Source organism: Seriola lalandi, unplaced genomic scaffold (genome assembly GCF_002814215.2).
Source record: "Seriola lalandi dorsalis isolate HSWRI2012SDOR001 ecotype SW California unplaced genomic scaffold, Sedor1 jcf7180002054581, whole genome shotgun sequence".
NCBI classification, from domain to species: Eukaryota; Metazoa; Chordata; class Actinopteri; order Carangiformes; family Carangidae; genus Seriola; species Seriola lalandi.
In genome coordinates this window covers 3,662,677-3,688,527 of record NW_019525134.1, presented here as the reverse complement: position 1 = coordinate 3,688,527, position 25,851 = coordinate 3,662,677, and the positions used below count along the sequence as shown (strand labels likewise).

The window sequence follows — 25,851 nt, the reverse complement described above, 5'->3', positions numbered from 1 at the left end:
ATGAGTTATCAGCTTTATGTAGCACGCAGCTTAATAACTTGGGACGATAATAAAGCATATTGTTTAACTTCCACTCCATATTTGTATATCGTGCTGGTGTGGCCTGCACTCTTTTGGCCTGAAAGGTGCTCAACATGCAATACTGGTAAACTCAAAATACTCCATAGATTTAGATGTCCACACCCAAGTGTCAGTTCCATAGACTGTATGTTAAGATTGTCCCAGTCTTTGTAACGTCACCCATGCGTTATTGAAGAACAGTTTTGAAGCTCAGAATGGGCTGTTCCACTCTCACCATCTTGGCAGAGCCTGACTTCACCTAACTCCCAGCTAATCCCAAAGTGGGCAAAGAGGTGGGGCGTGTGTGGACCCGAGACTTCGGAGCATGCCAGTTTGTAGCAAGCACACACTCACCCACCTGTCACTCAAAACCACAATTATGCTGAACTTTAAGACTTAATAAAATCTAAATGGGTGAGTTTATAAAAATTCACCCCCTGTACAGTTTTCGTGAAGGGAAGAACTAGCTATTTAGACCAAAATCGTCTTCTGTACCAGGCTGTAAACATGTTTATTTTTGCTGTAAAGTTGAGCATTTTAACATGGTACTCACTTTTGGAGACAGCTTCAAGTGGCCATTGGTGGAACTGCAATTTCTGTTTTTTTCAGCCCTCGAGGTTCCCACCTGGGGACGAGCACACATACACCCGTTAGCACAGCTAGACATCTTGCTTGAAGGCTATACCTAAAAACATGAAAACATACACATAGCTCCTCGAAATTATTGATATATATAGCATTTTTTCCCCTTTTAAGTTTGTAAGCATGAGTAAAAGAGGTTTCTTTATTTGTTAAGTCAAAATTGAACTTCTAGCAGTTTAATACATACAGACCGTAGTCTACTCTCACTCGAAACTGGCACCTGAAGCTTTCACCACCTCTCCTCCTCAATGTCTTTAAAGCAAGTATTCATTTTATGTCACGTTGGCCTCGTTAGGTGAATACATTTCCACAACCCTTTCATTCATGTAAGAACTTCACACTAGCTTAATGATAGCCATTTCTACCTTACCTTACCTTTCTGAGAGTCTCATGCTGGATGACGGCCTCTGACTCGCGCCGGTAACACCAAAATTCTCATTGACACACTGAAAACATCGCGAGATCACAGGACAGGCTGCAAAGAAAAAAAAAAAAACCCTTGATTTATTTATAGTTATATTGACATTCAAGCAGTCATTGATCTCACCCAGACCCTGATCCATAAACTGTATGTGGTCGAAATCGGACCACACGTCCAAGTCAAAAACCCCATGCGACCAAGACAAGTTAGAGAAGAAGAAAAATGTCTCAAACGAGATTTTGATTTCTGACCAAAGGCACAGATCATGGACACAACACACCCCCTGAACCACAATGTTTTACATTTGTCCAAAAAACACCTCATCAATTCCAAGTGTTTTCTTTGTTTTATTACAAACAAATAAAGTACAAAAGCTCTACATATTATTTCGAGGCAACATTTTCATTTTCTCAGTTGCTAAGAAAAAGGTCATAACACTTACAACTTAGAAAAATATGCCTGAGGTCAAGAAAATGGACCCTTTTAACAATATTCACTATAACAGTATTTTTACTCTCTACAAACGGTGAATACATAAACACACATTTTCTAAATAAATTGGAAATCATGATTTATTTACAACGTGTTAAACACGACCCTGATGGTTAAGAATGTATTTTTCATTAGTTGACTGGCAGAGTTAAAAGACTAGAGATTTACAGCACACGTCCCATTATGTGCACAGAATGACAACAGCCCAAACCCTGACATTATCTAAAAGGCCTTGACAAAGGTGCATCTGTCTGAGACCATTTGTTGAGTATGAATGGATGTGTTGACAGAAGCCCTTCTCGGGAGTGTGAATGTCTTTCAGGGGCAGTGTTAAGAGTTGTTGGTTGAAGCCCAGTCCCTCCTCTCTGTGTGTGTCTGGCCTATAGTCCATGTAGGGTGGAGCTGATGATGTCCATGAAGGTGGCCTCTAAACAGTAGCATAGCTGAACATCAGGGTCAGCTCCACCCAGTTCTTCTGCCATCTTCTGGGGTAATGTCAGCTTTGAGGATCCTTCTCCATGAACCAGAGCCTCCTGAGGCTTCTCTTTCAGGTACTGCAGGCCTAAGGTAGGAAAACAATCATCTGCTTAGAACATTTATTTTTTTTATTTTATTGAACAGTTGATCTCTTCAGTAATACTCTTTACTATCTGTCTTCATCACACTAGACTTGTTTACACAGTTTGTGATATGCACATTTATATAAGTACAGGTTGCAGCCGATTTTAGAAAAGGCCGACCAATATTACTTTGTTATACAAAAAAAGGCCAGAATATTTTTTGTGTCCATGTCTACATTTGAACATTTTCATGTTAATTTAAGACTTTTAGTTTAATATTAAAAAAGGAATTGTTACAAAGCATGTGTACTATACTTACGGGCAATGAGAGGGTCAATGTCCCTGGCTTTTGTGGCTACGTCAGAGGCACAAACTTGGCCCACTTGTACCAACAGAGCTGCCACTTCATCATAGAGTGGAGGGAAGGCCTGGCAGAAAGCCACAAGGCAGGGCAGGGTGGGCATGAAGAAGGAGAAACGCTTGGCATGAGTCAGCACTGAAAAACAGAACACACACATACACTTACAGAATGCACAAGACCTTTGTAAACATTAAATACAGTGGCTAATAGGTTGGTACACATTTTACACTTACGTAATGGACAGAGAATGCTGCACTAACAGCCAAAGGCCAGATGGTGGCAGCCAAATATAGGGAGAAATATATCATGGCATACTGTATGACCGTAGCTGATTTATACAAGATGCATGGTAATTAACAGTATACAGTGAGTCTGCTGGGAGGAAATTCAATGATGGAGACGCAGAAGTAGATAAAAAGAAGTTGGTTGAATGAACGAGGCTACAACCCAAAGCATGAGTATATGAGATGAGACAAAAGCTGTTCACAGACCTGTAAGGAGGGTGCCCATGACACTTATGGCCAACCTGGCCACACTGAGGGACTTGGGGAGGGCGTACTGGGTGCACAGGTACGATAGCAACTGGATCGCAAAGATCTGTAAGGACACACACAATCACAACGGCTGTACATTTCCCACTTAATTGTGTAGAGAATATGCAAAGAATCAACGGAGAGAGGAGAGGAGGGGAGGGGAGAGGAGAGGAGAGGAGGGGAGAGGAGAGGAGAGGAGAGGAGAGGTTGGGAGGCCTCACCTGCTTTTCCAGCTGGGGCTGGGCCAGCAGCTCTGGGATGAAGTCCAAACAGATATGGATGGAGGGGATGCCTGCCACAGTTAGAGGCAGCAGAGCTTGAGGGTAACCCTGACAGAAAGAGAGAGCCACAGAGAGGGAGAGAATAGGAAATATAAAACTTATCATAAACCTAGAATAATAAAGGAGGATAAGGAATATACATTAAATTTAATCAAGTAGTCATCTAGGCACACAAGTAACCATCTTAAATATGTGTGTATATGCAAATGCACACAGCAGCTTTTACTTAGCAGTGTGGACAAGGGTGGATTAGTGTGACAGAGGAAGGACTGGTGTGGTGAAGTCCACCATATGGTCGTCAGCTCCGTCTGGGAGCGCTGCACTCACTTACCACTAATGCCATGGCAGAGTGGGATGGCTAATGAGGTCAACATGACTTGGCACCTTCTTGAAAAACTGACTAGAATGTATTTTCAGCAATATAGCACACTATCACAAAGGGTCGTTGCATGACAGCATTACTCTCAAATGACAAAATCTAAAGGAAAGGAGGAGGATCCAGTAATGCAGGAATGTTATAAAGACGCACCCAAAGGTGCTGATTTAAAAAAAAAAAAAAAAACCTCAGACTCAAGAGCAACATGTCCCCCTGCTCAATTTTGATTCAGTCGCGTTTTAACATTCTCCCCTCAGCGTTTCTGAGTGTAAACCTGCCAGCCTTTTTCCTGTTGTATTACCTGAAAGTGAACCAACTTGGCAATGTTGGGGTCAGCGATGAACATCTGATGCAGCAGACAACAGATGAGACATTGCACCTCCCTCAAGTCACTGAGCAGGCCTCCCTCTGGCTCAGTGTCCTCCACGCCCCCTCTGGCTCTTGGGCCCAGGCTTCCCTGTTTCAATTTCCCTGGCATGGGGCCCCTGATGCTCTTCAGCAGGCTCTCTGTGTTGGCCCCCAGCTGCTGCTCTTCGGAGTTTGGCAGACACACCTCAAGGAGAATCTGGACTGCTGCGCTGTCCTGGGGGTATAATAGAAACAGGTGGTTACCATGGCTGGGTGTGAAAGGTCATCTCTCATGACATATTATTTCTGCATTACTGCTTTACAGATCTCCCATAACTGTATTCCTTAAAAAAGTGTGATATGAGTAGGTAAGAGCAACAAAGTGCGAGTGAATCTGTCAGCGGTTAAAATACCTGCGCAGATAGAAGTGCGTTCTTCAGCTCTTCCCTGGTGACCTCAGGTGTATCTGGCTGTCCAGGAACCCCGAGGCTTGAAACTGTCTGGGTCTGCCGATCAAAGTCAGCCGTCTCCTTCAGGTGGCAGTGTAGGTAGGCTTTTGAGGCCAGCAGGTAACCATTCAGCATGTGAAGGACAATGTCCATTAAAGGAGGACACCTGGGAAAAAAATACAAGTCAGATCTGTTTGTTTACTTAGGTAAGAATCAATCACCTGTTCGTTGTTACCTGGTGCAATTTAGAAAGTCATGTCATGTGCACGTCCACAAAACCTTTTTAGAAATTAACAAAAACAAAAAGGTACCAACACAGTGGAATCACAGGTCACTTGAGCTTTAATGATGATGGAAACCAGATTCTAAACACAACTTTAATAAACTAAAAAGAATTCTTACTAAATATCAGTTTTAAATTAAAAGTAGTGCCTGTTTGTGTGTCCACTGGATGTGTCCCTTTGAAGAATGTCTGGCTTTTTAGAAGATGGCCAGTCCCTTAATTACCTGTATACCCTCTGATCGCAGCGCAGCACTATGAGAGGATCCACCATCAGGTCGTTCTGAGTGTATTTCTGCTGCCTGAGCAGCTTGGCTGAGGGTTGGAGGGCATTTACTGTCATCACCCACAACCTGCAACACAAACACATTTGACATAGTTTTAACATTTATTCATACTGCACTAAGTATTATGAAGTGGAGGAAATCAGGACCTGACTTGCAACATTATATACAACTCAATGAGTTTCATTTTATAATTGAGATGATTAACATTTGTTGAAACCTTTTGAGACTGTTGAGATTAAAACTTTTACTACTGTAAATGTTGTATTTTGGAAGAGAAATATTCAAACTCCACTAAAAATACAGTGTGACACACTTCAGAAGGGGTTTAATGACTTGTGATTCAGTTACTCACAGATGAGCTTGTGGCAGCATTTCACCCTCAGTCTGTTTTATCAGACCAATGCTAAATTATAAACAGCAGGAAACTCTTGGAGCGTCAAGCCTTCCTGCAGCTAGCATACTCGCATCAATCAGTTGATCTGTGTGAAATCTGACACTGCTGCCCTCCTCCTAGATTAACCAAAGCCTCTGGTGTAGCCCTTTGCAACATCCAATACTACAACAGGGAGTGAGGAAGAGAAGAGGGGGCACCAGTCCCTTTCGTCTCCCTCATGGAGTCTCCCTCAGTCTTCCTGCCCCGAGTTTTTCTTGTTAGAGACCCCTTCTGGATCAATAGGATGTCTGTTCAGAGCCTTGGTAACTGTGCTCCTGTGGGCCGAGGGGCAGAGTGAGGGTCGCCGTCCTCTGTCCAGAGAGTTCACACAGGCTGACAGAGTTTCCTGGTTCGATACCTCTGATCTATTCACACAGGAATCACTGAGCAAGTGGCCTGGAGTTAAGGGCCACAACTCTTGCTCCACATGTTCTCCTTTAATCCATTTACTGAGCCTCACGGCAACTTTACAGAGCCTTGGTAGAGATGACACCATGTCAAGTACTACTGAAAAGACAATTATAAATTGAACCGGGGAAAAGGGAATATCACTTCATCTCTGGATTCATATTTCTAATTTTCTTTGGGCCCTGAATTCAGATTTTTTTTTTTTTTTTTTTTTTTACTTTTTCTTATTAGGCTGAGCTCCCAAAGAGCCCAAATTCTAATTAGCGAAGAACATACTTGTTTGGACTCATTAATTTAGGGCATACAAATAACACAGAAAATATCCAACATCCACTAGGAATATAAATTATCTATGAAATCTAAACTCGCACAATGTAAATAAATCGAAAATTCCAATAACCATGATGTATTATTCCCATGTGACATTCAGTGGTATTCTTGATTAAGGCCGTCACAGTAGCATTTCCTATATTACGTCCACAACATGTAATCCAAAGTCCAGAGTACGTACCTGCGGGGCATTACAGTGTTGAGGCACATCCAGAGTTTGCTGAGGGTCTGCAATATGCGACGAGGCACCGCAGGCTCCAGCAGCAGAGCCATGCTGGCTGTGAGGGCTTCTGCATAAGGGATCAGGTCTCCGGGTGAAAGCAGTGTTAAGTGCTCCAGGATCCGCATCAACCTGGGACTGCTGGATGGCAACTTCTGAAAGGCTGGGGGAGGAAAAACTGTTGAATTAGTCTTCAAACTCTAGAGCTGTGGAGCCTTGTTGTGTCCCCTTAACTGACATGAACTAAATGCACACACTGAAATAGACAGAAACCAAAAACTATCAGAGATTATCAGAAAAATCTGTATCAAAAAAATCTGCAGTGCAAGATGACAGCGGCAACATCTGGCACACATTTATTTAGACTGAATGATGGTGAGAAAAAAATAAAACTACAGAGGTATTGTCCTTTAACTTTATCCACAAAACTACAAAATACAGGTCATCTACTTTAAGACTCTTCTATTCTTATCATCATTCTTTTCACCATTATCCAGAGGACGTTTGCAGTGCAGAGGAAACCTAAAAACACACTCTAGATGCATTATAACAACACAGTTGTGCAAATATATTTAAAATACCTCTTTGTAAAAGGTATATATACACTGTACATTAACCTGCATAATAGCATGTAAAACTGATATGTTACACTTATGCTTTTGTTAAGAATCTCTATCAATGAAAAGCCAATTACAGCATAATCCTTTAAACCCTGAAGGATTAACCACCGAGATAAGATTTCAGTTGGATAAAGGCTTTCACCTGTCAATGTATTATTCAATACAAGTACCACTTCCACCCATGACTGATAACATGGCATATGACTATACAAGGCAGATTATTACCACTGGTTCTAGTTTATTCGCCAATAAGACCTTTCTGGATTCACTTTGCTTTAATTTATATGTTTTTTCTTTTCCTCTCTCTACTCAGATCTCTAAATTCAGAAATGCTATCCCTAACCTTACACCCTAATCCCATTTCTCTCATCCTCATTCTAACCCTGCTTACCCTGGTGGAGCTGGCTCTGAGTGTATCTGCAGGTGTTGCTGGGGAGCATCATCCTCCGCAGCAGGGGCAGGGTGCCAGTCACCTCTTCCTCACACACCCAGTCCTCCACTAGACATAGGTGGGGGTAGTTGGTGGCCAGCAGCCTCAGCAGGGCAGAGTGCAGGCCTGGGAGCAGGGAAAGAGTTTATTTTTTGTCATATATAACCAAGATAATTGCTAATTACTACCCAGAAAACTGCAAATATAGTTTGGGGAAAGACAAACAGATTGGACGTTTTTCTGCAGCAGTAAAATTTATTGTGAAGTGCTATGCAATACTATAATAATCTGGGCATGTAACTCAAGCATGTAATACTATATTGGTAAAAATATGTGGATATAGAAATTAAGACCATGTCTTACCCCCTAGCTCCTGCTGCAGTCCCTGGGCCTGGGTAACCAAGTACTTAATGGGGATTTGGTCCATCAAGGCTGCTGAGTAGGATTTTGGCTTCCTCTGCATCAGAGCTTAAAAAATAGCAAAAAGGTGAGTGAAGCAAATAAACTATAGGACAGTAAATAGACAGGATGATAACATAAAGCAAAAGAAGGACATGACAGAGTTTAAGTGTTTTATTTGGCTGTGTAAGGACGCCAGAGCCACTGTGCCTATGTGTTAGAGGAGCGGAGGTGATTTTTCATTGACGTGGGTTCATTACCACTGCTGATGGGCATCATTACTCCTTCCTTGAAGGCTGCGGGAGCACTTGGGTAAACACAGCAATTAAAGAGATGGGCATAAACTCTCACATAAATCTGGCCTAATGAAGGGCACAAGGAGATCTCGTCCTGGGAGAGTATAAACACTGACTAGGCTAACTGCTAATGCTCAATCTAACCTACAGCTGTCCTAGTTAGCTTAGCTCCCACAGCCATTGTACTTGGCTCTTTGTCAGCCCCCCATTTATTCTGTATGAAGCGGCCAACAGTAAGTGTCGAGAGAGAAAAGGATGAATGACTGCACATCCAGAGTGAGAGTGTCTCCTACAACTTAACAGAGGACAAAAGCTGCCATTCTCCTCTCACTGCCTGACAAATTCCCTCCATCTCACATACAATGCCTTCTTCAGTGGAGGAGATGACAATGGGTGCACTTTAGACAGCCAAAAAAAAGAAAATAAGAAATAGAAAGGAAGTGAGCCAACAGCACAGAGGGAGGCCAGGCACAATGCAGTGCTGTATGGGACGTTGTTATTGTCTTGTAAATACCTAGTTGTTTGGTGCTAGCCAACAGGTTCTCCTCATAAGACAGGATGTAGTACAGGATAAGGAGTTGGGTGGTGATGGAGTAGCGCTGTCGCCCCCCTCGGACACCTTCCCCTTGCTAACCAAGAGAGAAAGAGAGAAGCAAATATAACCTCTATAGGCAAAGGACAGGCAGCACAATGGGGTTATGCATCATCAGTGAATGTGGGGACGGACACTCTCAAAAGGATCATCAATACAAAATCATGGGATGCTTGAGCTGGGCAATTAATTGATGGTAATTTCCATTACAACAACCCAATTTACAGCCACCTCCAACTTTGCAAAGTACATAATACATTTTTTACTAATTTATGACATGAAAATTGTGTTTCCAGCAACATTTTTTTCTTAAGACTATTTTTCAAGCGAAAGGAATTTTAAAGACAAACCTCTATATCTATATTTCGACTATGGTTTTAGCAGTGTTGTAACTCATTTCTCAGATTTGTAATTCATTACTCATACTGTAATGACTTACAGTGCAGTTACATAATTAATTACTCCTGAAAACAAATATGAAATTAACCTGAAGCTCCACAGTAAACGTAGGGGATGAATACTATAAAATATAATGTACAGTACAACAGACCATGACTGAACTCCAACAATGATTACTGCTATAACAATAATTAAGTCAAATACATCAGTGTGGCAGGAGGACTGAGAGAGAAGCTGTTTGAAGTGTATGAAGGTAACATTTTGTTAAGTGCCATTAAAAAGACAGATCTGACTCGATTAATTCTAAAGAGGATCGCATCGCCCTCAAACACTTAGACTGTTGGATATTATCAGAATACAAGATATAAAATGAAGAAAATGACACAGGATTAAACCAAAAAATGCAATGTACAGTACTGTTAACTTTTTAGGGTGCAGCCCTAGGGATGACTCACCCCAGCAGAGCACTGGAAGACATTGAGGATCTCCTGCTCTGTGATAGGCTGGTTGGTAGCCTCTGGGTTGGCCTTTGATGCTGGAGTGAGGATGGAGTTGATATAGGCATCAATTAGAGGAATCAGTTGGGTGTGGATGGGGGTGGTTGTCTCACAGAGCTGGCGATAGATCCAATCCTGGAAGATACACCGGAGTATTTTTTATTTTTTTAAACAGATGTAACATAGTAACATTTAGTAGCAAGACATCCAGGCATGGTTATGAGCCATACAGTGCACATATCATACCTTGATGGACACTTTGTGCTTGGTGAAGGCTCGGCTCCGAAGCAGCTGGTAGATGCAGTGGATTGGGAGGAACCCTGTGATGTTGGCACTTAAGTTATTGGTCACTGCGACCCTAACGGCATGGGCTGTAACCACCTACACACCAGAAATTAGAAGTTATCAGTACAGTAAGAATGGAAAATAGGAAAGAACACCTACAGGTTTTTTACAGATTTACATCACATTGTAGTGAAAATGCAGACAACTTTGTTTGAAAGTAATTTATCTGGCTTGTTCGCATACAAGCTCCTATATCTCCTAATATAAAGCTTTTAACATCACATTATTAAATTGCGCTGCCCTTTATTCATAAAGGGTGCAACAGTAACCACGATGTACCATGTGGGAAGGCTAGGTCATCACTGCAGGAAGAAAATATACCAGCAGATAGACTTATAATGTATGTACCTGTTCTGTGAAGATTTCTTGTGTGAAGATGGTCTTCATCTTACTTAGAGAGCTCGGCTTGATGGCAATCTGTGGAAAGTTTAACAATGCAAAAAAAGAAATTTAATTTAAAAAAAGAACATAAACAGAGGTAGGTTTACTCTGAGTGAAAACAACCTGCAGGCTAGAGTGCTGGTATTTTGTAATTCCCTCCTTTCATATTTCGTAAGAAAAATTCTACATGGCAGGCACAACATCACAACATTGAATTGAGAGGATTGCCCTAGGGGTGGAAACAAACAGGCTCTAAATCCAATTACATAACACATCTTAGTGGAAAATACACTGAGACAGGAAAACTACTTAGCGCACAGGCAGGAAACAATTGTGCACTTAATAAGTAATAAAACAGAAAATTGGCCACAGGGTATAGAGTGTCTTGGTAGATATGTGTATGCTGCAACTGTTTCATCAGTGTTATAGTCTTCATATGCACCACTGCTGCAGTGGAGGAGTGGGGCCAGTAGCTGGTCAGCCAGACTGATGTATTGATCACTGCCTCCCTTCCACCTACCACCTTACCTTCATCCCCAAAGTAGAGCACACCAACTCAATAATGGAGCTGAGCTGGTTGCTATGGAAATACATGGCAACCAGTAATAGCATCTCTCCAAAAGAAGCAGATACGCCTGCAGCACTGTAAGGAAGAAGACACATATGGAAGCGAGGCAAGTGAGAAAAGACACTTAGACTTGTCGTTAATCCGGCAGTTTACAGGACAGAATTTTAATAAACTGATTATGCCAGTTGCACCAACCCACACATATGCTCACTCATACCACACCTTCTTCTATCAGCCTGTATCCCCTTAGTCTCCCCTAAAGTCACTTAAGACTGATGATTTGTTTTTTTTTATAAATGGTACAGAGTCATGAACAGACAGACAAATGTACTGCTGCAGTTATCGCTTATCACTGGCTATTCCCATGAACAACAAACATTTACATGGGAAACATCCAATGCCTCCAAAGAGTGGAAACAGACAAAGCAAACGCACACTCAACTGGGAATACAGACATCGGATTTACCAGATTTACTTGTCACCTCAGTCTTAATTCCAATTACTGCAGAAAAAAAATCATGAGGTATCCAAACTTCCCTACATAGCTAATGAATATTTATCTTGTTTCTGCTCAACCTCCTCCTCTGTTATAGTGTCAGTAAACTCTGTAGCTGACATGCTGTTCTGAAGTAAAAGATCAGTGAGCAAAAACATAATAGTTTATAATAAGTGCAACAACGGAGGACAGTGTTCTTTATCTGAATCCTATAACAATCAGATATATGCTGAAGACAAAAACAATTTCAAATATTAACAGTAACACCATAGAAATCCGACAACAACTGAAAGTGTGAAAAGAAAATACAAAAAAATAAGGAGCTATTGTTTCAGAAATTAAATAAATATACTTTAAATGTTAACGGTGCTTTACTATATTTGATAATGCAACATTATAAAATCATTAGTAATTTGGTAAAAACAGCTATTCCATTATGAATTATGTCATAACATATCAGCATAAAAGTTATTACATTACTATTTTAGCAGCTTACAATATTAAATCTGTGAAATATGATGGGATGCTGTTTTATGATTTTACTTTTGCCTTAATGCAAATGCTATGCTAAACCCGAAAACAACTTCAAATAATACTGAGAGAAATGTGGCTTTTGAAATTCATTAAGGACTGAATGATGAAAAAAAAAAAAATCACATGATTATTTTGACAGATAATGTGACATTACAATTCATACTTTCAGTTGAAATGGTCATTTTTGCATTTTATTTTTTCAGAAAAAATTTTTTTTGGGTCTTGTACCAAACAAGCATGTTCCTTTACGTCTGGAGAATATGAATTGTAGGCCAAGGCATCTCTGTATCACCACAATACTTAATTTATCGTATGTTGTGACACATTTTACCTTTATCAAAAACAGCTGCTGAAATTTGGATATTGCACTCGGCCATATTTCAATTTTGACAATATTTCCAGCCAATTTACAGCCGTTTGTGGGTGTTATGTACAGAATTCTTATTGTAACAATTATCACTGCATCATACTCATATTGTACATCTATATCACTTTTTAAAAATCACATAAGAAAAGTTTAAGCTTGTGTCATTCAACTGAGTAAAATGGGATGAACACGAATTGCAAAAAAAAAAGTCCTGAGGTACCAAGATCTCAAAAAACAGCTTTTGGTAAAAATTGTATAAACATTTTTTTGGACATACAAACTAAGAACCACAGTTTTCCATAATGCCTCATTATCATAAATAAAGAGATTTTTCTTACCTCTCAAAGTATTCTTCTTCTTTGATCATCCAGCTAAGCCACATGACCATCAGCTGCTCCTGCTCTGGAGTGCTAGAAACACACACACACACACGCACACGCACGCACGCGCACACGCACACACACACACACACACACACACACACACACACACAATAGTGTTCACACTCCATATAACAAAAGGACAGTATTAAATGCCAAAAGAGGCAGACAAGACTTCTGGCATGAAGCCTGCATTGGCAGTAAATCAAGACTCAAGAGCACCTGCTGGTTGATTAGAGTTTGTGATCCCAGGGTATGGGGGAAAAAAAAAAAAAAAACTTTTAAAAGTAGGAGTACATAAGACTAGCTTTTAGTACCTGACCAGAGTAGGGAAGGCCAGCAGCTTGCAGAAGGACAGGGAGACAAAGCGAACACCAGCAGGAGTGGCTGGAGGCCGGCTGGTCATCAGCTGTAGCAGCTGCTCTGCCTCTTCATCTGTCGGTCTGGAGAAGGGTCACAATGAGTATTTTATGTTTAAGACATGAGCTTTGAGGTTAAACCACTACTTTAAACAAACTAATTGTCTGAGGAACATCTTTATTTTTTATTCTGAATAGATATATCATATATATATATATATATATATATATACAATATATACTACATAAAAAGTTATGAGTTATGAACCAAGCAATACACTTACTTTCAAACTCTCAAAACAATAAAATACATGTCAATATCATGATTACACAAGTAATAAATATCAGGGGAATACTGCATCCGCTCTGAACTACCTGAGACCGGCGATGCCCATGAGGGCACAGTACAGTCGGAGCAGAGCGCTGGCCTTCACCACATGCTCCTCTCTGAGGCCAGAGTACCCTGAGCTGCCCTCTCCAATGTCACCATCATTGGGCACATGAGTACTGCGAGAGCGTGGCAGGATGGCGACCAGCTCCAGCAGCAGCTGTCTGCGCATCTGCCAAAGCACCGAGCTGCTTTCTCTCTTTCGCTGGCAGTACAGAGAGAAAGAGAGGGAAAGACATGAGTCAGCTGGTGTGCTTCCATACAGGCATTCACATGCCAGTGCTGCAACCACAGAACGTTTGGCATTTTTGATTAATAAATGATTTGAACAATTAGTTGATAAACAAAGTTGTCATTTAATTTTATTGTGCATCAATTAATTGACTATATGCAAATTATAATGAACAGAATAGGAAAATCTAAATTGGGTTGGAGCATTTCACCACCATTTCCCCAATTCTGCAGCAAGGTTTTTCCACACAGCTGAGTAAGAGGAAAACGTAAACAGATTATGGCATTTTCAGTGACGGGCTGATTGTTAAAGTTCCTGTATCCATAAACTGCCAGAAATGCCAGGAGATGGAAACGATCCCTGAGCCCCTTTATATCTTTTGTTATATTTCGAACATTAGCTTAAAATTTTGGGTAATTCAGTTCAGGAGCTAACAACTGATAAATAAAGGGAAGAACGGGGGTGACACAAAACAAAAGCCATACCACTATTTGAAGGTGAATCTTGAGGACATACACCATCCATGAGAGCATGGGTGTGTGTTAACGCTTCTGTTTGTGAGGTTGTACCCACAGTTTTTACACCCAGAGGAATTACATTACTTGCACATTAGAAGCCCAAGCTTTATCCAGACTAAGGTGATGCTACTGCTTCTGCTACTACAGATGAAGAACATGTGAAATCCCTTACTCTGAATGTCTAATTGAAGTGAAATCATAATTCTTGCATGCATGACCTAGTTTAACTTCTTAGCTCACTTTCATTCATTAGACTGAGCTGTAGTAGCTTTGTATTTGTGTTAACATGGTAACACTCTTGTAACATGCCACATGAGTGCACACATCTTTTCACCTAGCAAAGAGCACTTTTCCCTCAGTGCTCTGTGCTTAGCATGATGACACAAATGCTCATGTCTGTTTGTATCCCGTCCACTCACCTGTTGTCCATTGCGAATGAACATGCTGAACCAGGTACGGACTTTGCTATTGGTACCCAGCAGTAGACCGCTGACATAAGAGACTAGTGGACTGACTGCCTCATCTGCTGTATCTGGTTTATAGTCCAGGGTCAGAGCCACACCCAGGCCAGGCAGGTGGCACTCCTCCACCTGAGGACACACAGTAACAGACACAGTAAATTATATTGGAAATATTCTTTCTCTAATCTACTTTAAACCTTGGTGTCTTTTAGTATATTCAACATTTGAAGTAATGTGTGTTGTTTCTAAATACTATCCCTGCTGTTACATCACTGTCCTTGTACCATTACACCTTCTATACATTCCTAAGCAACCAACTCCCCCATCTACATGTTAACAAACACCAGCTGCCAACAACTATAGCAGATTAGTCTCTAAAATGCCCTCATTTCAGCACAACATGACATGCTCTATTGCCTGAGATCATTAAATGGAGCAAAGTAAGAGTCCTGCTGATCCATCCTTCAACAAGGCAATGAATTTGTACAACCTCCTGGGCCTCGTTCGATAACTGACCTTGCGCTGTAACCTTCTTGAGAGAAGAGAGGGAACGAGAAGACAAATTCATCCCTTCAGGGATAGTATCACAAAGTGTTTCACAACATAAATCAGTAGAGACAAAAAAATCTTCTGTGCTTCTAAGCTTTGTGAAGTGTTTTTTTTAAAATAACTAAAGAATAAACAAAACAGAGCCCATCACTGGTCAACTCAGTTCAGAGTTAAGAAAAATGACTTCACGGTGGCATTAAGGTGAAAGAAAATATAATAATAATAATAATAGCAAAATTTCTTCGCTGACAAATCATTCTTAAACAACGAGCAGCCATGTAACACATCATGCAATGGAGCATATTATTCAAAATAAATTTTGATTCTAACATTAAGAAGATCAGACATTTGACAATCAATTAAGACAATGTAACAGTAAACAATTGTGTTGAGATCACACTTAATTTTCTATGCAATCATGTCCCTCCAAACACAACCATCCTGCAACACGTATTCATTTTCCTTTTTTGTGATCATGGTAAGAATAGTGTCACTGACCACCATAGCTCTGATGTTGAGGGCCTGTGAGGGGTTCATCTGGCACAGCTGCCTTAGGGCCTCAGTCCTGCGTCGACCACCCAAACTCTCCTCATCCTGACGTTCTCCATTCTTGATCAAACCTCTGCAAACTGCAAAGACAAATGGACATGCACATTTAAGTAAACAATCAGCATGTAACAACCCACCATTAAAAATTTTGGACTACTTAATGTCCAGAAAAAAAAAGGTCATCCTTTGAATGAGGTGGTATGACGTCTATTACCAACCTGCCCACTGACACCGATTTTAATAATGTAATCCTTGCCTAAAGGTTTCTTGGCTTTCTGTACATCACTATCACACAGTAACACTATAATTTCTCCAATGTCGTGAACAAGTCGTGTTCCTCCATTAACACATACACTCCATAGAATCATGACTCATTTATTTGCCTGCAAATAAGATTTAACAGCCATCAGAGGAGATCATTTCCAAGGATTTATGTTGTTTTCCACCTGACAGTTTAAAAGGCAAACTGTTTATGGTTAGCCAAGACTATGACATGCACTGAAGTAATATTAGCTTCCACTTCTGGATTATTTCATATGCCATAAAAGAGGCAGTGGCATTAAGTCTGGTTACCAGCTTGTGTTCAATGTGATAGGCCTTCATGCTTCTAGACAGTTATTTCCAGCACTTCACACTTACATCATTTCATTTCACTTTCAACTGAACAAGGTCTTTTCCAGTAACAAATCCAAAAAGAATTCTTTGACACCGACTGTTATGTAACACACACAAATAAGCTATTGACTTAGCTCTGACCCTCTGTGTGATAAGGAGGCATTGGAGACAGCAAGCATTTTCCTATGAGTCTCTCAAAGCACACACTGCACTCTCTGTGAGCCAGAGCAGGACAATAATGTTCATCATCAATCAAAGATAAATACACATACCCTCGGGCCTGTGGTATGGTTAGAATTATAGGCACAAACAGCTGAACTCAGAACAAAAACATGTGATGGCAACTCAATAACAATCTGCCTATAATTATAATGAAGCTATCCCAGAAAGCCTGTGAGGTAATTTTAAGTAAAGGTCTATTTCTGCCACAGGAGGCACACTCACTAACCCAATGAAGCCAGTATTGGCAATTAAACAGCCACTCCATCTCACATTATCAGCTGACATTATGTGCAGTATTGTGACACAGATGAATTACCTTCATTGAAGCTGTCAGGGACATTGGCAACCAGCAGACACAGAAACCAGTCACCATTGCGAACATGAAGCAAAGCTTCTGCCACATCCACAATGGGCAGCAAAGAAGGTAGCTCTATGAAACAAGAAAAGACAGGCACATTTTACACAATATAAAATATTAGATGGTTTTTCTAATGTATTGCTAATATTTGCTTGTATATACTGTATTTTCACCTCACTATTAGCATAACATATCTCTATGTCGTACTCAGACTGCTCTCCTATAATGAGGACTCCCTCTTTGTGTCACAATTAGAAAGGTATTAGTACACTAATAAGTTTGATATAGCACGTTGATGATGATTGAGAGACCTAACAATGCAAATGTGGATCCACAACCCAAACAGTCAAATGTGAACATGTGAGTGACGCATTCTTTGTAACAGCCAACAAAAAAGCCTTCTGATTTTGACCAGTCCTATCAATTTCTAGACATGAAAAAACCTAAATATCTACAAAAATGTACATACATAGTCTCATTTCAGGCCTTCAGATTAATTTAGCATCACAAAATTTCATACATGAGCTAATCCTGCACATATCACCTATGGTAGAGCATTGTGGATCCTATAATTCTCAGTCTTATTGTTGTACTCAACACAATTAGACTTGCAAAGCACCTCTAAGAAAAACTATTAAAAAGTTGAAAGGTGTTGGGTACCTGCTTGCAAAATACAGAGGACATCTGCAACCTCTTCCAAGTAAACAGGGCTTTCGAAGAGTTCAGAAGACTTTAAGAAAAACTCTCCATTTGAGTCTGCCACCTGAGAAACAAGGGAAAAGGAAACAGACTGTGTGGATCAATCATCCTATTAGGTGAAGATCAAAGTACTGAAGGACAATTCCAATACTGAGAAACATTTAATTTTTCAATCAGTGTAAGAGCAGCTGCCAGAAATCTGGGAACAAGTAAAGAAAGCTCTGCAATCTTGTTTCTTTCATGAGACCCATTTCCATCAGTACAATATTTTTAAATACTCAGTTATTTGTACATGTCATTCATCCCTTAATTTCTTTGTCTTTAGACCACCATCTCTCTGTATTCAAGCATCCGATGGATGTCTCTTTAACATCTCTATATTACACTTAAGGCAGCATCTCAGATTTAGGCTGGTAATTATGACCAAAATTCGCAGCTTCTGCAATCTCTAATTTATCAACACTGCTGGTTATCTGGGTAGTTTAGGAAGGCATAGTTTGTCCTGTCTTTTAAATCAATTTTAACAACCTTTTATGATTGTAATTTGTATATTTTTTTTATCCCATTTAATCTCACAACATTTAGCACATATTCTTCTCTTTTCTTTTTTATGAACCATCCTGTTTTTGTTATTTATTTCATATGATGTAAGATAAATTCTTTAATGTTATCAGTGTACAGTGATTTCCTGGATTACGTATGGACCTCTGACTGTACCTTATTCATGATTGCCAACAGTTCACTGAGGGTCAGGCGGAGTCTCCTGAGGGGATCACTGTGTTCAAACTCCAGGGTCAGGCCATGCTGTAGCTGTGACACCAAGATGCTCTCTCCATTAGAGCCACCCGCCTTGTGCCTGACAGAAGAGACAGCACATTGTGTATACAGCTAAAATGAACTCCCAATTCCACCCAATACCAGACTGTGGCATTAATCATGTTACCATGTGTGAGTCTGTTATACCTGAGCTGCTGCTCCTTTCGTGCATCCTGCTCCAAGGCATGAAAGTCAACAGACAAAAGTGCAACTATGGAGTTGACAGCTTCCACTCCTGAGAGCAGGCGAAGGATGAGCTTCTTGTCCTGTGCCCAGGTCTGGCTCTGATCAGCTGGAGCACATAGAGCCATCCTCACTAGGCAGGGAAGCAGTAGCCTCAGCTCTGGGTCACTTAGGGCAGCCAGGCGAACCACATCCACCTTTTGCATTGCTTCAAAAGCATAGGCGCTGACAAACTGCAGCCCTGTACTGTCTGCCATCTCTCTGCAAATAAACCTTGAGAGAAGAGGCAAAACAGACTATTTAAAAAGATAAAATCTGATGCTATCTGAAGCACATAAAGTGGACAGTTTTTCTAGTCTAGCCAGCATGTGGGGAATGATCAGATGCACTGGTTTACCTAAGGGTTTAGCAAACACTACAGACACTCTACGAAACTACACAATACCCCACAAGTAGAGTCCAGCTAACAGAAGAAGCCTGACTAATGGTAGACACAGAGTGGCAATGCATTAATTTCTTTCTCAGTTTGCTTTGCACTTTGATGTGTTTGTAATTATAATGTCCAAAGGTTTTCTTAATTTGTAGCTACAAAATAATAAAGCGGATGTTAATATCATGATAACATGGCTAACAAAACAAGGTAGCGTTAGCCGTTAGCTAAGTGGTTAAATATCGCGGATAACTAACGCTTGGGCTAGTACTAATGCTAACTACTACTGGGAATAGCACTCGTATATATATATATACATACATGTGTATTTTTAAAGCACACGTAATATCATAAGATACAATTAACTACAACTAGGCAGTTTATAAAGACGCTAGCTGCCAGCTACCTTGCGGTGACTTAGCTAAGACTCATACGCTATCTCCTTTGCTATTAGAGCGCCCTATTTGCCAGCTAACAGCTAAGGCTAGGCTAGGCTAAGCTAGGCTAGGCTAACTTGCCTGACGATACTACTCGCGTGTGCTGTCTGGTCTGTCTGCCGTGTAAACATCTAGACGTTAATGTACATTAATTCAACCAGAGTAATCTTACCTCGTATTAGGACGATGTCTTTTTAAAAAGAAATTTCACCATGGAGGCCCTGAGACCTCGGACTCGGGTCTGTACCACCGAGCTCTACAGGGAAGTCCTAAACCAATGAAAGAGGGGAGAAAAAGCTTGTCCTATCTTTTGCCGGTAGGTATATGGAAATGTCTTTTGTAGCATTATATGTTTCGCGCCCTGTCTATTATAGTTGCCGCATGTCCATTTGGATCTTGTCTACAGTACAGATATGTCAGTGTTAAAGTGAGGGAACCGATCTAGTCAGCACCGTATAGCAGCGCTGACAGCACTGACACTAACAGTACGACAGTGCTGCCCGACTACAGGCTGCGCTGTGATGAAACATTGACTGGGCTCATATTGATACATCATTTAAGTGTGATGGAAATCTGATTTCATTTTCCGAACAAAGAATCCGTTTCAGCAGCCAAATTGTTTCACTTTGCAGATCAGGGGAAATAATGACATCCTAAATCTGAGGGAAAATTACTGAAAAAGAGCAAGATTACATGATGAGCGCACCTTGGATAAATAACTGACCACGAGAGTGTCAAGGTTTAATTATGTATTCAATTTTCTGCACCATTGATAATGATTGGAAAACAGACAATGTAGATATCCAAGCTCTTGTGGCAGGTGGTCAAATTGCAGAAATTGATGTTTGGTGAGCAAAGTAAACAATCATTTTGAATGTGTTGCAGTCTAAAAATAGCATATCCAAATTAAACCATATCCAAATTAAGTTGGCATGGCTTACTTGGTTTTACAGTTCTGAGAGGTTCATAAATATTTAGACCTCTCTCTTTAATGCTGTAGACTTGTACCTACCCACTCATTGACATGTTGTCTGAGTAAATTCCACTAAATTTTCAAGGACACACTGACAGCAGCTGCTGAGGGATGAAGTTAAACAGAGGAGGACCTCTGTGTATTCAAAGGCTGCTGACAGCAAGTAGAAATGCAGAGAAGTCTCAAATGAATGAAATGCCAGCTGCTACTACATGACTCCAGGGCAATTCTGCAATTTCCAAATTATTTTGCAGGGATATTTCAATGCCTTTCCCGCAGAGCATGGTAACAAGCTTGCAGACCTACTGTATATCATGCAGATGATTACTGCAAATAACCATGATTTCCCAAGAAAACATGGCACTGGACTGAAAATATATTTTCAGGGTTTTATTAAATATTGAATGTATTTATCTACACTCAAAAAGACCAAATACATTTTGTTGGTCAAACTTTTCAAGCCAACAAATGTTGGCAAATATGCAACGTAAAGAGCAATACCAATGGATTTTCAAAAGTCAAAAGTACAGTTTCCCTCTGAACAGGAGAAATCCAGACAGTAGATCTTCCTCTGTGCACAAACACTGCATATCAGTTGGGCAGCCATCCATAGCTGGTTAAAGTTCATTTACACCACACATTTACTTTCACACTGAAGTAGAATGGGATTGGTCTAAATGTGTCCATAACCAATCAGAAGTGGTGCCAAAAGATTCAGATCTCAGCCAATCAGAGTAAGGAGAGGTGCAATGAGCTAAAGGGATGTGCTGAAAAGGACACTGCATGTTTGCCATTAAGACATCTTTTATCACATTCTTGCTCTCGTTTTCTTTCTCTTCTAAAAAACAAAAAAAAGATCAAACCTGAGGTCAGCTACTTCCAAGAGATGCCAATAGTTCTTCCACTGCACTATTGGGTGTCCTTGTCCAATTGCACATCACTCCCCCATCAGTCCCCCTCCCCAAAGCAATAAACACAAGTACAGGAAAATAAGTTGACGGACTTTATTCCTAAAACAGAAGCCACACCACCAACTGCTGGCATGGCATTCATATATAATTATTTATATATATTGCCGTTTGGTTTTTGTGTCTAAATGTGTGGTATAAAATACTATATACAACAATGTACCTCTTTATTTGAACACAGTGAAGTTCATTGCTGTACAAGTCCTCTGTAGCTACAGCTTTGCTGTAAGTCCTTCATGCTCAAAGGCATGGAACATAATTCTCCACTCTAATTCTTCTGTACATTGTGACAATACAAATATTCTGTCTCCATTACAAAAAATAATACTCTAAAAGCAACCTACTGGGACTTTATTTAATTTTTATGGGATTTTTTTCTCCTGGTTGTTTTTTTAATTAAGACGATTACATATATCTTAGACCAATTGCTTTAAAGCAGGAAGGTGATATAAACCTTCTCCATTTTATATATAAAAGAGGTTAAGAAATAAGACAAATTATACATTTAAAAACTTACAATAAATAAGATAGATGCAGGCATTTCATTTGGATACTATTTCATCCAAAGGAATAAAAAGGAATTTCAGGCCTTAAAACCAAAGATCCATTCTTGAGTTTTTACCTTGATCAAATATGTCCCTTTTCTTCCAATAACTTTACAGATAAACTTGTCTCTCCAATACAGACTGGCCAGTGACTGTGCTGCCATGCTACATACCATAACAACCAATCTGTCATTCTCTCACGTTCATTAATTGCAACTCAACTTCTGGTTTGTCTCTATGTGCATGTCTTTAAATCACAGGGACAGGACTGTCTCAACCAGTAACAGCCATGGGGGACAGGACCGTCTCAGCTTTAAAACAGCCGTCTAATCCCGTCTTGGTGCAGGATCCAGCTCCATACTCTGGTTCTGGTTCTTGCATTTTTCTTCAGTCTTGATAAAACTCCCTTAGGAGTTGTCGCCTTCCTCTTCTATGAAATGCTTCGCCTACATCCTTCCTGTAACAGGCCATTGGTTACAACATGTTCATGATGAAGTTGTACATCTGGTTGAGCACCACAAAGTGAATAGGTAGACATGATCGTCGGTCCTGTGTGGCCGGGTCACAAGTCAGCCAGGAGAGGGCGTTGTACTGCTCCAGCACGAATCTGTCCAGGCATACCAAAGAAAAGCAGTTATTTTGGAGGTATTTAAAGGGTAACACACTGGGCTATAAAAAAGGGTTATTTTTATAAAGGCATCATCTTTAACATAAACATAGTGAATATATCAATATATGTTCAATAGAATTTGACTTGTAAAAATGAAATAATCTTTTATTTTAAAAATTATCCAATTCATGGCTAATATTAACCAATACACATGAGAAACTACATGTACATGAAGAATTTAAAACTAAAAACTTTTTTTTAATGATAAATTTATGTTAAGATGTTGTATTTCATCAAATTATTTATCTGTGCAAACACCATTTCAGTCAGGAGGGTGGCAATAGTATTGTGTGCACTTGACTTGTGTTAGAGTGTGTTCTGCTGTTATTTACCTGAGTACATCTGAGGTCTGATTGGAGTCGAGGGGGTGGGAGTGTTTGCTGTGCAGTAGTTCATCTGATTGCACTGAAGACACATGGAGGTGCAAAGAGGCCTGACAGGGACGGAACAGGGAAAGAGGTGGTGTCAATGGCATTGTAATGAAGTTATTAACTTTTTATCGCATCTCATCTAAATAATTATTGCTCTATTCACAGCAGAGTGACAGCACCACAGAGTCTGTAGCTAATTCCAGAAGCAAGAGATATAACTGCAAACAAAAACCAGTCAACCGGTTTTCTTGTGTATGCCATCTGTTTACATACAAGGCTTCAATTACCCCAACACCAGTTGCTGATGAGGGGTCACATAAACAACCAAAATGCTACAGAACAGATTTGCAGTTGATTAATGAAGATGTCTATAAATTGGTCCAATTTCCAGTGGAGAGAAGCTCATGATTTACATCTTAACTGCATTTATAGGAAAAGTAATATATTCTTAGTGCTCAAAGGAGAATATCACAGAATTCATTTGTTTACTGTAGCTGCTGTTACAGTTTGTTAATTGCATCTCTTCTTACCCCTAATGTGTTCTCGCCTAGCACTTAATTGTTTCACTTAGATATCTTGCTGTTCCACCACAAAAACCACAAAGATAACTCTGCCTTTGTGTAAAAAGGCAGCATTTAAAAAAGCCTATAAAGTAATCAAGCAGGAGGGCGGAGCCCAGTACCTTGAGGAAGAGTGGACACTGGTTCTGAGCCTGCGGACAGGCTGACCAGAACCAGTCGGGTAGCGGGCCGGCTTTAGCCGTGGAGACAAAGTAGCCAAGAGCCAAAGGCTGCTGCAACAGGCCGAAGGCTGCTGCAGCCTCGTCATGAGACTCCATGCGGTCCGTACTCTGACCCTGCAACAAGGCGGGAAATCAAAATTAGCTCTAGTTTCCGTCATGTAACACGTTGTACTTAAGGTTACTTATGTGTGCATGAACATGTCTCACCTTACTGCCATCACCTCCATGGTGGTAATGAGAGCCAGGGGAGTGTACTGGTGAGGTGGTGGGCGAGATGTTGATGATGTCTGGGTCCACCAACTCGTTCTCCTGGTCCAGCAGGTCAAAGATCCCAATAGCATCAGACCCATCTGTGGAGAACAGGAGAATGATTCAACGGGTCTGCAAGTGATCAAGTGGTAAGATTTTTTTCTTTTTACTGATTAGCTCCATATGTCTCTCAATAACATGGTCTTAACAACATTTCCTTTCTTTCTATTCTGCATGTTTTGTTTTTTTGTGGCAGTAACTTGCATCGTTTACAATTCAGGCATAACGTGCGCACTGGCAACCTTCATTGTTATTATGTGGTTAATTTTGCTCTTTAGTGAGTATTGGATGTGAGTGACCAGGCAACACACATTTTGCACAAAGGAAATAAGCTGAAGACACTTGAGGGTGCTGTAAATGCACTGAGTATGTAAGCATACACTGCTACAACACAGACTCTTAATAGACTAGAAAAGTAAACAGGAAGGATTGGAAAACAAACTGTACAGATTACAGGGAAAAACTTCAGTAACTGCTGAATTTTTCTTTAACATCAGTGAGTTTGTTTAAGGCCCAACAAATAGCAACAATTAGCCACTTTAGATTTAAAACTCAAGAGGATCCCAGGGAATGACTGCAAGATAAATGCAGTAGTGCTACTGACCAGTGGTGGCGTTGAGAATGTCGAGGTTGGGGTCGATGTTGGTGTAATTGGAGCTGGCCACTTGGACGGAGGCGGAGGTGGGGAAGACCAAGATGTGGGTGCAGGAGGTGTCCTGTGGGGTGCTCAGCTGGGATGTCTGCATGTTCAGGGTGGTGCTGCGGCCAAACACGGAGCCTGTTGACACTGAGTCTGATGGGAAGGAGAGAGAGAGAGAGAGAGAGAGAGAGAGAGAAAGAGAGAGAGAGTGACGGGTCAATAAACAGCGCCACTAAGCAGAATGAACCAAAACAGGAATCCTTGTCACAAACATTTTATCTACTGTGGGAGAAATCCTTTAACTTGTCCCCGACTGAGCAAATTCTTCATGTTTGAGCCAAGGGCAAAAATAACTCAAAGGAACAGACTTTGTTTTATTCAAGCATCAATGAAACGGATGAATTTTGCAAAAGAAATCACTGACAAGTAACGTTACATTAATGCATTTACAATCAATTGTAATAACCAACACTGGTGCTATGTTCCATGGCATTTTAATGATTTGTTTACTTTCTCTCTATTATTGTACTGTACACTGTGTGTGAGCATGAAGAGCAATACTGTGATTTTTTTCATCTTGTTTGTTCACAGACTTAAACTGAGTCAAAGAAAAAATAACTGCAACTTGTTTGAGAAAATTTTACACCTAAAACCTTCAACTCAAAGCACAACAAAACCGCAACCCTTTCAACTATAGCACACATGCTAAGTCAGTGAAATGACTGATGACATATTGTTTTCTTCAATGTAATTATATTGACTGAATTATTTTAAAATGTTAAGTTTTAAAAAGTTTCCTCATATGCACTCAAAAACATAAAAGAAGCTAAATTTAAAATAACAGCTGTTATGTTTTGTGCCAACGAGTCTCAACAAAGTCTTACAGTTACAGTGACGTAAAACACCCCTCCCCAGTCGTAGTTTGGCATGTTTGTATATGTGAGGCTCACACAGCCTTTCTAATCTCTTTCAGCTTGAACAGCTTTTTAGGAAGGAGAGGTCCTCAGCCAAGCATTGCTCATCACAATCCTG

The 25,851-nt window shown here is 40.4% G+C and overlaps 2 protein-coding genes across 3 annotated transcripts in view; both read right to left on the bottom strand.

Annotated features, from left to right (window-relative positions):
- Positions 1-1,450: 1,450 nt before the first annotated feature.
- ints2 (integrator complex subunit 2) lies at positions 1,451-20,080 on the bottom strand. Its single transcript, XM_023418363.2, has 25 exons — positions 19,774-20,080; positions 18,699-19,007; positions 18,453-18,591; positions 17,697-17,799; positions 16,995-17,108; positions 15,791-15,921; positions 14,702-14,872; positions 13,520-13,737; positions 13,103-13,228; positions 12,744-12,815; positions 10,969-11,083; positions 10,408-10,476; positions 9,961-10,095; positions 9,673-9,849; positions 8,741-8,855; positions 7,895-7,999; positions 7,493-7,657; positions 6,443-6,644; positions 5,031-5,156; positions 4,488-4,689; positions 4,028-4,309; positions 3,291-3,398; positions 3,028-3,133; positions 2,495-2,671; positions 1,451-2,177 (listed from the first exon to the last, which is right to left on the bottom strand). The coding sequence occupies exons 2-25, from the start codon at positions 18,989-18,991 to the stop codon at positions 1,996-1,998; spliced, it is 3,633 nt and encodes a 1,210-aa protein (XP_023274131.1). The 5' UTR covers positions 18,992-19,007; positions 19,774-20,080; the 3' UTR covers positions 1,451-1,995.
- Positions 20,081-21,564: 1,484 nt separating this feature from the next.
- med13a (mediator complex subunit 13a) overlaps positions 21,565-25,851 on the bottom strand; it is a 73,081-nt gene continuing 68,794 nt past the window's right edge. For both annotated transcript variants that reach the window (XM_023418249.2, XM_087177109.1), the window contains 5 exons: positions 24,784-24,972; positions 24,078-24,220; positions 23,811-23,984; positions 23,090-23,190; positions 21,565-22,694 (listed from right to left, as the gene is read on the bottom strand). In XM_023418249.2, the coding sequence (XP_023274017.1) occupies positions 22,562-22,694; positions 23,090-23,190; positions 23,811-23,984; positions 24,078-24,220; positions 24,784-24,972 (740 nt within the window). In that variant the 3' untranslated portion in view covers positions 21,565-22,561. The remainder of the gene's footprint in view (positions 22,695-23,089; positions 23,191-23,810; positions 23,985-24,077; positions 24,221-24,783; positions 24,973-25,851) is intronic.

Excerpts from the sequence above, each read along its gene's own strand:
- ints2 (XM_023418363.2), bottom strand. The coding sequence starts at position 18,991 with ATGGCAGACAGTACAGGGCTGCAGTTTGTCAGCGCCTATGCTTTTGAA. Across the intron at positions 14,873-15,790 it reads TCAACATCAGAGCTATGGTG|GTGGAGGAGTGCCACCTGCC; the intron begins GTCAGTGACACT and ends GTGTGTCCTCAG. Across the intron at positions 13,738-14,701 it reads TCATTCGCAATGGACAACAG|CGAAAGAGAGAAAGCAGCTC; the intron begins GTGAGTGGACGG and ends CTGTACTGCCAG.